At 36.8% G+C, this 12,667-nt stretch overlaps 1 protein-coding gene across 1 annotated transcript in view; it reads right to left on the minus strand.

The window, feature by feature from the left end:
* Nucleotides 1-350: 350 nt before the first annotated feature.
* LOC107687528 (amyloid beta A4 precursor protein-binding family B member 1-interacting protein-like) overlaps nucleotides 351-12,667 on the minus strand; it is a 13,940-nt gene continuing 1,623 nt past the window's right edge. The window contains exons 3-10 of the mRNA XM_016484902.1: nucleotides 10,132-10,291; nucleotides 6,964-7,085; nucleotides 6,459-6,533; nucleotides 6,043-6,186; nucleotides 5,744-5,854; nucleotides 1,158-1,256; nucleotides 560-683; nucleotides 351-448 (exon numbers count right to left, since the gene is read on the minus strand). Coding sequence (XP_016340388.1) covers nucleotides 354-448; nucleotides 560-683; nucleotides 1,158-1,256; nucleotides 5,744-5,854; nucleotides 6,043-6,186; nucleotides 6,459-6,533; nucleotides 6,964-7,085; nucleotides 10,132-10,291 — 930 coding nt within the window. The 3' untranslated portion in view covers nucleotides 351-353. The remainder of the gene's footprint in view (nucleotides 449-559; nucleotides 684-1,157; nucleotides 1,257-5,743; nucleotides 5,855-6,042; nucleotides 6,187-6,458; nucleotides 6,534-6,963; nucleotides 7,086-10,131; nucleotides 10,292-12,667) is intronic.

The following is a 12,667-nucleotide window of genomic DNA, read 5'->3' on the forward strand; positions in this document are numbered from 1 at the left end:
AAACACCGAGTCGGTACTTCCGCCTACGTCAAGCGTGACCTTTTCAACGTAATTACGTATTACGTGAAGTCATGGACGTGCATCGCAGAGCAGTGCAAGGCGCGCATTTTTGTTTATAAAGCATACATTTAAAACAAAATTTTTCTTAGAAAATGACCGATCGTTTCGCTAGATAAGACCCTTATTCCTCGTCTGGTATTGTGTAGAGCCGCACTGAAACTGTAATTTTGACCTTCAACCGTTTGGTAGCCATTGAAGTCCATTATAGGCATGTTAATAAGCAAATAGTTAATAGTGAGAACTGGTGCCTATACTAAAGTGTTACCGATAATATTAGTGATAAGCGCATTTTTTTAAACCATGTTCTTCATTCCTAAAAGAGCTGATAGATTGAGAGGTACCTTGGTCTCCACTGCAGGCTGAGGAGCATGTCCATTTGCAGCTTTGGCTGAAAGATATATACAAGCCTTTCTAAATGTCCTCAAAATCATTTAACATGTTAATATAGCAAGATCAATGATACATTTTATGATGATCGGTTGAGCTCCATTATCTCTACCTTTAGGTGTAGGGGAGGGTGTCGATGCACTGGAGGAGGCCTGGATAGTGCGGTTAGCCCATGTTTCAGAGCCTGCAGCTTTCCTCACAGCAACCTTGTAGTTGTCATATAACTGCTTACCATACTATGAAAGAAATCATGACAAAACAAGACCGTTAATACTAGAAGAACTTAAAGGGATAGTTCTCCCCAAAATGAAAGTTCTGTCATCATTTACTGACTGTCAAGTTGTTCCAAATCTGTTTGGGTTTCTTTCTTCTGTTGAACACAAAATAAGATAACCAAATAGATGCTTGTAGCCATTGGGTTGCCAATGGGTACCAGCAAATGTTCAGTTACCAGCATTCTTCAAAATATCTCCTTTTGGAACAACTTGAGGGTGAGTAAATGGTTTCATTTTTGGGTGAACTATTCCTTTAATACCCAAGACAAAGTTCAACAATAGAGCTGAACACAACATAGCTAAAGTTTACAGTGTACATATTTGTATTGTAAACTAGAATTTCTATTGCCAGTGCTTCATGTCTTCTTTGGATTTATCATTATCTACTTTATAAATATTTACAAATGTATGCTCTGTGGCTTGGTTTCCGCTCACCTTTGCAATACGTATTCCAGTCACCCACAGAGTCATGGTCCACTCATCATCACAACACAGATACTTGATGTATTGTGATTCTTTTTGAATCTGAGGATGCTGAAAAACAGATCACAGTAACCATATCAACCACTGTGTACTCTGATATAAACATCTGACAAGGCCAAGATACCTAATAACACTTAATTTGGTTGTATTCCCTATGACATTCCACATAATTCCCTGAGGATTTGTGAAACCACTTAGTATTTTTCAGATGTTGTATCTTTAAAAGATCTTCTTGCTCTAGTCTCATTGTACATTTTCCTGAAAATACACTTTGTTGTTTGTGTTTTTCTCTTTGGTTTGGTTTGGTAACAAATTATTAAGGGTATTCAAAGTTAGTTCTGTTTTGATCATATTAGTCTTTCTCCAAATAGACAGTTGGGGATATTAACATCATTACTGAACTGCAGTTGCATAGCAGAGACAGTAGATGGCACAATAAAATTACAATTTTGATTGCCGTCCCCCCTCTAATGCCATACATTAGGATTAGTCATCAATATTGCTAAAAGAAGCAGAGACAATGTTGTACTTGATGTTGAATTATTGCACAAGTTGTGCAAATAATGCATGTCCTTTTCTGTTGGAGCATAGTCTGAATCACTAGGTTTATCTTTAGATCTACATCATGTATTGCATTTTATCATGTTTGCATTTTATTTCCCAATTGCTTGACTAACTTAAAACACAGACAATCCTAACTTAGACATAGCCTGAAACACCCTTGGAAAGTATTACAAATCAGTTTGATGATTTGTCATGCTTCCTTAGCAAGAGGTTAGTTACCATGTCAGTGGACCTGGTTTTGTTAGAATAATGTATACAGTAAGGTATTTTTGTCTCCTGTGGATTGATGTTGGTAAAATAGCTTTTTATTCAGAAGTGTAGTTACTTTGTCCAACGAGAACCTTTAGCCTCGTTTAAAATTAGTAGAACAATTAACCAATATTCACACTTTCACCACTTATACACATTCTTAGGAGAAGTACAGACAATGTAACAGTGTAGACTGAAGAAAACTAAGTTTGAGTTATTTTAAATTGTGTCCAAAGACTTTAATTACAGACAAGCTCTGAAAACTGCATGGTCTGAACACACACGCACACAAACAAAAAAGTTTTGAACTTTCTCTGCTTGTGGTAGGCTACTAGACCATAGACTAAAAGAATAAAATATCCATTTGGAAAGGCTTGAGAACCATGCTACCATGCTGTGTGAACCAAATATAGATAAGGTAGTGGTGAGTGCCACAGGGCTTGCTTTTAGACCCTCTGTAGTTCTCATTATATGTACCTCCACTAGGTAGTATCTTTAGGAAACATGGCATTATTATTATTATTATTATTATTGTTATGTTCAAGACACACGGGTTTGTATTTTCTGATAGATTTTTAGAACGTATATCTGATTTTTAGAATGTATGTCAGATATATCTGAAAGCAATTTAGCTTCAATAAAAATAGATGAATTCAAAAATGTATTTTATGATAAATGTAATATTGCAATATGGCTAGATGTTCATCTGTCTCTATAGATAAGCTTCACACAAAATGTAGCTTTCAAAGTTCTTTACCATAAAATGTTTTTGTATGAAATACTGTACTGTTCCTTGAATTTAGCTACTTGCCTTGCTACCTAAAAATATTAACCTTTCGTGAATCTTCAAACCCCTATCCCTTTATGTTTTGTGTTGCTACAGCTAATGTCAGCTCTCATCCACACTCACTAAACAGGAAAAGATGCTTCGCCAACCACTTCCTGCATTCTGGAAGTTCAAATGCAACACATTGGCTTTTATCTTTGGGGGTAGTCATTTAGTTAATGACTATATATTAAAGCAGTAGGCATACAGGAGACACACCTTGAAATAATTATTGCACAATTTATGTTTAGCAGCCCAGGGTTTGGAAGTTACACCTACCAGCTTAAGTAGTGGTCTTTTAGTGGACATGTATAAAAGAGAACCAAGCAGATTTATGGTGCGTAAATATCAGATAAATGCCCTACTGCCGGCAGTACCCAAAGATCCCTTGTTATTATGGCACATGACTTAAAAATCTGAGGTTGCCCCTTAACACTGGCCGGGGACGAGGTCTGCCATTTTTACAACATTAGTAATTAAATAGGATTTTCATTCGGGGATGTAGTTTTGGACCAGTGGAGCATTTTGAAGGGTTGCAGTAAGGTCATCTTCAAACCTCTGACCCGGTCACACCATTGCACCACTCCTTCTTGTTATCTCAGGGGGAAATGGATGCTTTTAGAGGGATGTGATTTACAGCTTCTGGTGCTATAAGCCTCCCGTCTTTTATGTCTGCTTTCATGTCCATGACTACTGCTGATAGAACAGCATTTTAAAACGAGGATTTGCTTTAGGGCCCAAAGTCCAGAAGCACAATTTCTTTGCATTATCCAGAGAATGAGAACAGAGAGACTTTTTTCAGTTTGATTTCAAGTTAGTAAACACCTCTAAATCTCGGCTTAGACTCTGGAAAAACAACAGGAAAACAAGTACCACGACCCTAGTTATTCTGCCTGTTTCTACTGCTAATTTCCATGTCTATGACAAGTTCTGCTTTGGTTTTAAAAATGTCCATGTCACAATTCAGTGTATTTTATAGAAAGGGGAGTGTTTGTTGATTTATTTATTTATTGCAATTAAAATTACTATTAAATTGATCTTCCTTATAAACAAACATGTCAAGAAAAATTGTGTAAATAAAAATGACCATATTCCTTTAAAATATGAGATATTTGAAGCTTCTCTGTATTATTACAATATTTTTTTGCAAAACACAAGTTGCTCTAAAACAGACACTGAAAACAATAGACCATATTAGGCTTGGAACAGCTACTTTTGCTTCTTTTTACATACGTGTAATAAATCAGAAACTGACTACTGTACAAATATATCACTCTGTGAGCTCTGTTAACATAGTTGAGAACTCAAGTGTTGCAAAACAAACCTATTATACACAGGCACTGGTAATGCAGAGATATGTTCATTCAACACGACATACAGTATGTAGTTACATTATATTTAGTGAAGAAACATTTTATATACATCATTTTCAATATTTAAATAAATCCAGTGTTGCAGAGTGTGTGTTAGGAAGAAAATTAGTTTAAAACTTTACTAAAACGTATGCCTTTGTGAAAAAGTAAGCACACATTTAAATGTATAAAGATTATATATAAAATAATACTATAATATATAAAACTTGTATATTGTATCACATTTTAAAAAATGTGTACTTGTATTATGTATTTAAATATATTTGTCATTACACATTTGAATCATATTGTTGCAGCTTAGTATATTAACATATATTAACATTAAATGTAATATCAAATAATCAAGTAATATCAAATAAATATCAAATATAACACTACAGTTATAGTCAAGTACTTTACATGTGCTTTAGTGAGTTAGTCAACACATCAAAATAAGTGTATTTCTTTAAAGCACTACAAAAGATTATTGAAACAAAAAGAATGTGTACTGTTTTTAAGTACACTTAAGCAGCCTCTTTTGTCATTAATATTATATTATATTATATATATTTTATATTATTATATGTGACCCTGGACCACAAAACCAGTCTTAAGTCGCTGGGGTATATTTATAGCAATTGCCAAAAATACATTGCATGTAAATTATAGATTTTTCTTTTATGCCAAAAATCATTAGAATATTAATTAAATATCATGTTCCATGAAGATATTTTGAAAATTTACTACAGTAAATATATCAAAACTTCATTTTTGATTAGTAATATGCATTGCTAAGGACTTCATTTGGACAACTTTAAAGGCAATTTTCTCAATATTTTGATTTTTTTGCAACCTCAGATTCCAGATTTTCAAATAGTTGTATCTCAACCAATTATTGTCCTATACTAACAAACCATGAAGCTTATTTATTCCGCTTTCAGATGATGTATAAATCTCAATTTCAAAAAATTGAAACTTAAGACTGGTTTTGTGGTCCAGGGTCACATATATCCCAGGTTAAAAAAAAAGTACACTTCCATAATGTACTTAAAGTGCTCTATTTTCGCACACTAATTTTGTACTTAATATACTAAAAATTATTCTTTACTTCTTAAGATAAACTTAAGATCAACTAAGTGTAAACAACTGTGCTATTTTGGGACACCATGAATAAAATGCGCTTTTAACATATATACTATCTCTGTATTTAAAAACATTATTTAGTTACCACTTGTAGTACACTTGAACCCATCTTTCATACACTAGTACACTCAAGTGGTGACTAAATACATTTTGTAAATACAGAGATAGTATGTTAAAAGCGCATGTTAGTTCATATTCCATAAGCAGTACTAAAGAATAATTTTTAGTATATTAAGTACTAAATTAGTGTGCGAAAATAGAACACTTTAAGTACATTATGGTAACCTGGGGTGTGTGTGTGTGTGTGTGTACTGTATATGTTTCAAAATTTCAAGTACATTAAAAGTGCACATTCAATTCAATTAGATGCGTTTCTTTTTCAAAACGATGGGCTGAAACCATACCTTAAGAATGAAGCAGTGGTCTGTTGGCGCTTTGTATTTGATTCTGTATTCTTTGCAGTAGTAGACGTTGACATTATCAAACTGCACCAAGCACACAAGATCCCGTGAAGCCTGATGAAGACAGAGAAAAAACCCATTACTCACCGAAATTTAGTTGCTTGACCTTTTCACCAAGCCAGTTATTATTTAGGACTATAGCAATGCAATGTACATTGAGCTTAATGAGTGAGGATTTGTTTGAACTCCATGTCTGGTCAAAATACACTGTATGTTTTTCTGTATGGATTGCCTAAGCTGACCTTTGTCTTGCCTTTGGGTGAGTAATACAATCCAGAGGCCCGCAGCAGGAAGTAGCGCTGTTTCCAGGATTTCTTGCCATCCTCCTTCAGATACAGAACACCCTCCAGATCAGGCACAATGACGGAGGCTCCACAGAAGTTCTCCTACACCCAGAAATGCAGAACCAGACATGAAGACTTTGATCATTCGCTTACACTCATGTTGTTCCATATCGATTTCTGCAGAACACACACTGGAATGACATGAGGGTGATTATGTCGAAATTGGATCAGACTTGTTAAGACCTGCATTACTTGATCAAGAGTGTTCGGTTATGATGATAAATATGACACCATTACATTTCTTTTGATAAATGTCTTCATCTGTATCTTTAGATAAAGCCTCTCAATTATATCAAAGTTAAAGCCAGACGCACCTCCAGAAGCTGTTCTTTGTCTTTGTCTTTCATGTCCTTTAGAGATTTCTTATCCTTTTTCCACAAATAAAAATTCTGTAAAAGAAATTGGAATGCACTTAATGTTGATTAGCATTCAGCAGAATGGGCTGAATGGGCAAGGGCACCTCAGTCGTGGTATTGAAGGTGGGATAGAGTGCTGTACACTCCCCCCACCTACAATCCCTGCCGGTACGAGACTCGAACCCACAACCTTTGGGTTACGAGTCCGACTCTCTAACCATTAGGCCACGACATCCCCCATAGTTAGCAAGGTACTAGTTAAGTTTAGGTATGGGGTAAGATTAAGGGATGTAGAAGAATCATGCAAAATAAGGCATTAATATGTGCTTTATAAGTACAAATAAACAGCCTTTATGCTATAAGCAGCCTGATAATAGTGAGAACTGGTCCCTAAAGTATTAGCTATTTATTAGTAATTTAATTTGTATCATCAAGAAGCACAAATAGCTGTCCAAACACTTGCCTGAGGGTTTCTGAACACTTCATACTTGTCTATTTTCTCCTGAAAACGCACTTTGTTTTCAGTGTCCCTTGTCCATGTAGAAAGAGGCTCCACGAGGTTCTCATGGTCCTCAAACCCCCGTTCTGTGGAAAGTTCAAACTCAGTAAAAAAATGTCATTATTTTTGTCCCTTTTCTAACTAAATATTGATAATCAATACCACCCCCTCAAACTTATGCACAAGTTCTGTAAAGATTCATTTGATAAACACTTTTATCCACAGCAACTTAAAATATTTGGTCCCACTTTTTTAATAGGTGGCCTTAACTACTATACTATACTTATTTGATACAATGCACTTATTGTGTACATACAGGTTTTTACATTGTACTTAAAAAAACAAACAAAAAAAAACCTGTAGTTACATCTGTAATAATTTAATAATTTCCCTATTCAACTAGACAGGACTTGGTCTTGGCTGCCTGAAACAGCTGCCTGGATGTGCTGTAAAGCATGAGAAGTACACAACTTCCTCTGAAAGTAACTGGTGTAAGCTGCTTTCTTTTTTAAATGGTTAACTTAACATGACTTTGGCTTATTTACTGGAATAAGGCTGAAAGATCCCCTGAAAGTAACAGAAAAATAATAGGAAAAAATCCAGTTTTCAGAAATACTAATGATGGTAACACTTTAGATTAGGGAACACAGTTAACTCGTTGCTGATTAGCATGCATATTATTAGCATACTGGCTGTTTATTAGTATTTGTAAAGCACATATTAATACCTTATTCTGCACAAACATTCTAGATCCTCTATTATTATAATTATAATTAATTAATTATTACTCAATACCTAAACATAACTATTACAAAGAACTACCTTCCAATAAGCAGCAAATTGGGAGTTTATTGAGGGAAAACTCTTTATTAATAGTGAATATGTGTGTTCCTTATTCTAAAGTGTTACCAAAATGATTATCATAAAGTCATTAATCAATAACCAAATGCTGGGTTTTTACTGTGCACACCTCCTATTGCATTGGTGCCAACACAGACACTGTGGTATATGTATATTTATACAACAGTTCGTTCTGGTTCTCAAATCTGATTGGTTGAGAACCGTGAGATATTGTACTGGTATCGCTACAGGAACGCCCTTTCACAGTTTTGTATCACTCCGCTTGTTCTAGCCGGGTCTATGTTTTTTTTAATTATTCACTGAGCTAATCGTAGAGTACGTTAGTTAATATAAGATGAAACGTCTAGCTTCGCGGTCTCTCTCTCTCTCATTTGGATGCACGTCTTGCCGCATTGTTTCTCTCTTATAACCTCATTATTTCTCACTAATAACCTAACTGAAGCAGCACATGCCCTTGATACGAATTCTAAAAGTGACGTATGTTTAACTGTCAACTTGAGCTTTGAATCCGTGGCGGAAGGAAATAGTTCCACACAAAAGAAGGTTTTATTAGGCACTCCGTTGTTTCTTGTTTAATTACACACGTTCCGTCGAACTGTTGTATAAATGCAATATCACTCTCGTACTCGAGCAATACCGGCTCTATAGCGGCTGTGATTGCCTCCAGCACTCGGCCTGCGGCCTCGTGCCTCTGGCCTAATCACAGCCATGCTGATATAGAGCCAGTATCGCTCTGGTACTCAAGTGATATTGCTCATATACAGGGCCGTCCTTAGGGGGGTGCAGCTGGTGCGGTTGCACAGGGCCCCGCAATGAACGGACTGAGGGGGACCTAAGGGAATGCAATCGCGAACGGACATAGGGAGGCCCCGCTCCCTACCTCGCACCGGGCCCCGCGTCAGCTAAGGATGGCCCTGACCTTCACGCTGAAGATGTTAGGCACTAAAATTCAACACTTTTGAGATATTTATTGCATTCGTTTTTTTTTTCAGTAAGGTTGTGTAGCTTTATATATATATATATATATATATAAATATATATACTGATTAAAAACTGGAATGAAGAGATCTTATGGGTGGTCTGATGTTTGATGTGGTTACTGGCATTACACCCATGGTGTGAGTCTGCTTCACAGGCATAACATGGAAGCTATTTTCCCTGAGCGTATGTATGATTTCCTATGTCCCTCAGCTCGATGACAGTACTCTAATGGATGGGAGTAGATGGTGGTGAAGAGCTGTATATGTAGACAGCAAGAAACGGCAATAGAGTATGAAAGTATTCTGTGTCTGTGTGTCAGAGCTGTTTAGATGTTCCCTCATGATTATAAGTCACTCACAGTAGGAAATATCACCATGCGAAGATGATGCTTCTCTAAAATGAACCTGGGTGTAGCAAAGATCTTTAACACAGTTAAAGTTTGACTCTGTTCCTTACCCTGGTGAGTTACGTTCTTTTGGTTAGATTGCATTGACAGTTCATTTTCAGTGAGAGATGCCAAGAGAAGGCAGCATGAGGGACAGATACTTTTGACAACAAAGAGATCTATTGCAAGTTTTTCAAGTGCCAATTGTTAAACTATAACATTTGGTTTCCACCATTCCATGTGTTCTTTTCTCTTGTGAAAAAGAAGTGCACTAAATGTGCACTTGTAGTGTATGTGAAATGTTAAAAGTATATTTAAAAAATGTACTTGCAATTAAACTTTCAAGACTATGTTTATTAACTTTTGTAACTTTGAAAGTGTGCCAAGTCAATGTTTACGTACACTTACGTGGCATTTTTATTCCATTAATATATTATCTGCAAGTACCGTTTTTGTTTTTAAATATATTTTTATGTTTTAAAGTACACCACAGGTGCACTTCTTTTTCGCTAGGGATAAGACCAAATGGAATAACACAAGATAAATCCAGTCTATTCATCTAAAATTTGGCAGCCAGAAAGCAAACATATGGTAATGGCTACAGATGAAGCCTCGCAGCAGATGTAGAAAGAGAAATTGGGGATTTCGATCATAAGGACTGTATTTCCTCATGATAGGGAGGTTGAGTGATGGTGTCTGGGGCAGTAAATTAAACCCACCTGTTGTCTGGTGTATGAGAGTGAATGTGTATAGTGGTAGGTCAGCTCTGTACTGTGAGCTCACTGGAGCCTGGCTGTCAGCACGCCAGTAAAAACACACTTCATCATCTTCGCAAAATTCAGCCTTATAACGCTGATGACAACTGAATGGACATGCAGGTCTGTGTGTACCTGGATGATACTCACCAGTCTGTAAGTCAGGGTTGGTCTCACACACAGACCAATCCACATTGCAGTCACAATGTGTCTTCTCAAAGAGGCTGTCTATCACATCTCTGACTGTTTGTCTCTCATCCACCATCAGAGTCTTTGAGCTGCCGTCCATAATCTCCACTTTCACGACCAGCTATCACAACAAACCATAAATAACAAGGTTAAGCTTACTGTAGTTAACAGCATAACTGCATTTTGTTTTTTTGTGGTGATTTGCATCTGCATTTGGAATTATGGCATAGTTTGTTGACATATGTGCAACAAAATCTTTGCATGCCCTGTAAAAGAAAGCAAACTGTTTGGATGCTTTACAGTTTATGTTGGTCATAAGATGTCATCCAGTTCTTGGTCAGAATATTCTGCAAAGTGGAACTTCTGGCTAAACAAAATTTATTTGAAACCTAAATATTTTAAGGAGCCTGGTAGGAGCCTAACATAAGCACACACTGGTGACAAGCCATGCTGGTCTTTTTAACAGGGCCTATGTACAAATGTTTGGAAGACAGAAATATAAATGGTCTTATAGATATATACATTTTCTGTGAAATACATGGGAAGGATGGGAATGACATTCCATTTAGAGAGAACTTTAATGTTTGGCTCTGCAATGGTGCGTGAAAATGCTCATCGACAAATTTGAATATCAACAATCATGCTAAAAGTGTAGCTTAGTGCATTAAAAATGGTCTCATTTTGATTGTAGTCATGTTTTGTACTGACCACATTGTTTCAGTTATCATTGCAACTTTAAATATATTCTTGCTGTAATCACTGTTACAACATATACTGTACACTGGGTAAACCACTTTGAGTAACCAACTTTAGATCAAACAGTGGAGGCATTAAATCAGTGTGGCTCATGTAACCTATAACCAGACTGTTAATCCCTCCTGCAGTCTGAGCCTTATTATTGCAAACAATTATTGCTCAAAACTTGCTCTTTTATTGCTCAAGAGACAATGTTCAGTCTTCATGATACTTTATCATGATACTTTACGAGACACAAAAATACACATAACCTATGCAATCGTTGATGGTATGATTATGGATCTAAAAAAATACACATAACTTATGCAATTGTTGACAAATGTTGATAGTATGATTATGGATCTAAAAAAAAATACACATAACCTATGAAATTGTTGACAATTGTTGATAGTATGATTATGGATCTATACTTATGGGGGAAGTCGTGGCCTAATGGTTAGAGAGTCGGACTCATAACCCAAAGGTTGTGGGTTTGAGTCTCGTACCGGCAGGGATTGTAGGTGGGGGGAGGGAATAAATGGCTGCCCACTGCTCCGGGTGTGTGTTCACGGTTTGTGTGTGTTCACTGCTGTGTGTGTGCACTTTGGATGGGTAAATGCAGAGCACTAATTCCGAGTATGGGTCACCATACTTGGTCACGTCACTTTCTTCTTTCTTACATTTCTAACAATCATTTTGGAGAGTTGTGTAGTTGAGACCAGCTCATGCGAGTCTGAGTCAAAAATGAGACCAAAAGTGGGATGAGTCCGAGTCAAGACCGAGACCTGAAGATGGTCGAGTCCAAGTTAAGACAGAGATCTGAAGATGGTCAAGTCCAATTCTAGACCACAACCTAAAAAAGTGTTGAGTCTGAATCAAGCATAAATCTAAAGAGATGATTGAGTCTGTGTCAAGACACAGACTTGAAAAGTGTTGAGTCAGAGTCAAGACATCAACCTAAAAAAAATGTTTAGACTGATTCAAGACTGAGACCAGAAGATGATTGAGTCTAAGTCAAGACTGAGACCTGAAATGTATTGAGTCCGAGTCAAGACAAAAACCTGAAGATGGTTAAGACAAAGACCTGAAAATAGTTGAGTCTAAGTCAAGACAGAAACTTGACGAGGGTCAGGTCCAAGTCCAGGCAGAGACCTAAAGAAGCTTGAGTCCGAGTCAAGACAGAGACCTGAAGTGTTGAGTCTGAGTTAAGACAAATACCTGAAAATTGTTGACTCGGAGTCAAGACAGAGACCTGAAAATAGCTGAGTCTAAGTCAAGACAGAAACTTGACGAGGGTCAGGTCCAAGTCCAGGCAGAGACCTAAAGATGCTTGAGTCCGAGTCAAGACAGAGACCTGAAGTGTTGAGTCTGAGTTAAGACAAATACCTGAAAATTGTTGAGTCTGAGTCAAGACAGAGACCTGAAAATAGTTGAGTCTAAGTCAAGACAGAAACTTGACGAGGGTCAGGTCCAAGTCCAGGCAGAGACCTAAAGAAGGTTGAGTCCGAGTCAAGACAAAAACCTGAAGATGGTTGAGCCTGAGTTAAGACAAAGACCTGCAAGAGCTGCATGTCTTTAGTAAATGTGGTGTTGTGTGTTGGTGCAAATCTCCAGTTTCTTTTTATTTATTCTAAGGTCTAGGGGAGACCATTTAGATTAAACAGATGTTGTTTGTGATTTCTCTTAAGGGATGTCCTACATAAGGCCTCCTTTGGCTTCCACGAGAGGGAATATGTCAGAGCGTTCAGCAGGGTGCAGGCAT

Source organism: Sinocyclocheilus anshuiensis, unplaced genomic scaffold (genome assembly GCF_001515605.1).
Source record: "Sinocyclocheilus anshuiensis isolate Anshui unplaced genomic scaffold, SAMN03320099.WGS_v1.1 scaffold870, whole genome shotgun sequence".
Taxonomy (NCBI): Eukaryota; Metazoa; Chordata; class Actinopteri; order Cypriniformes; family Cyprinidae; genus Sinocyclocheilus; species Sinocyclocheilus anshuiensis.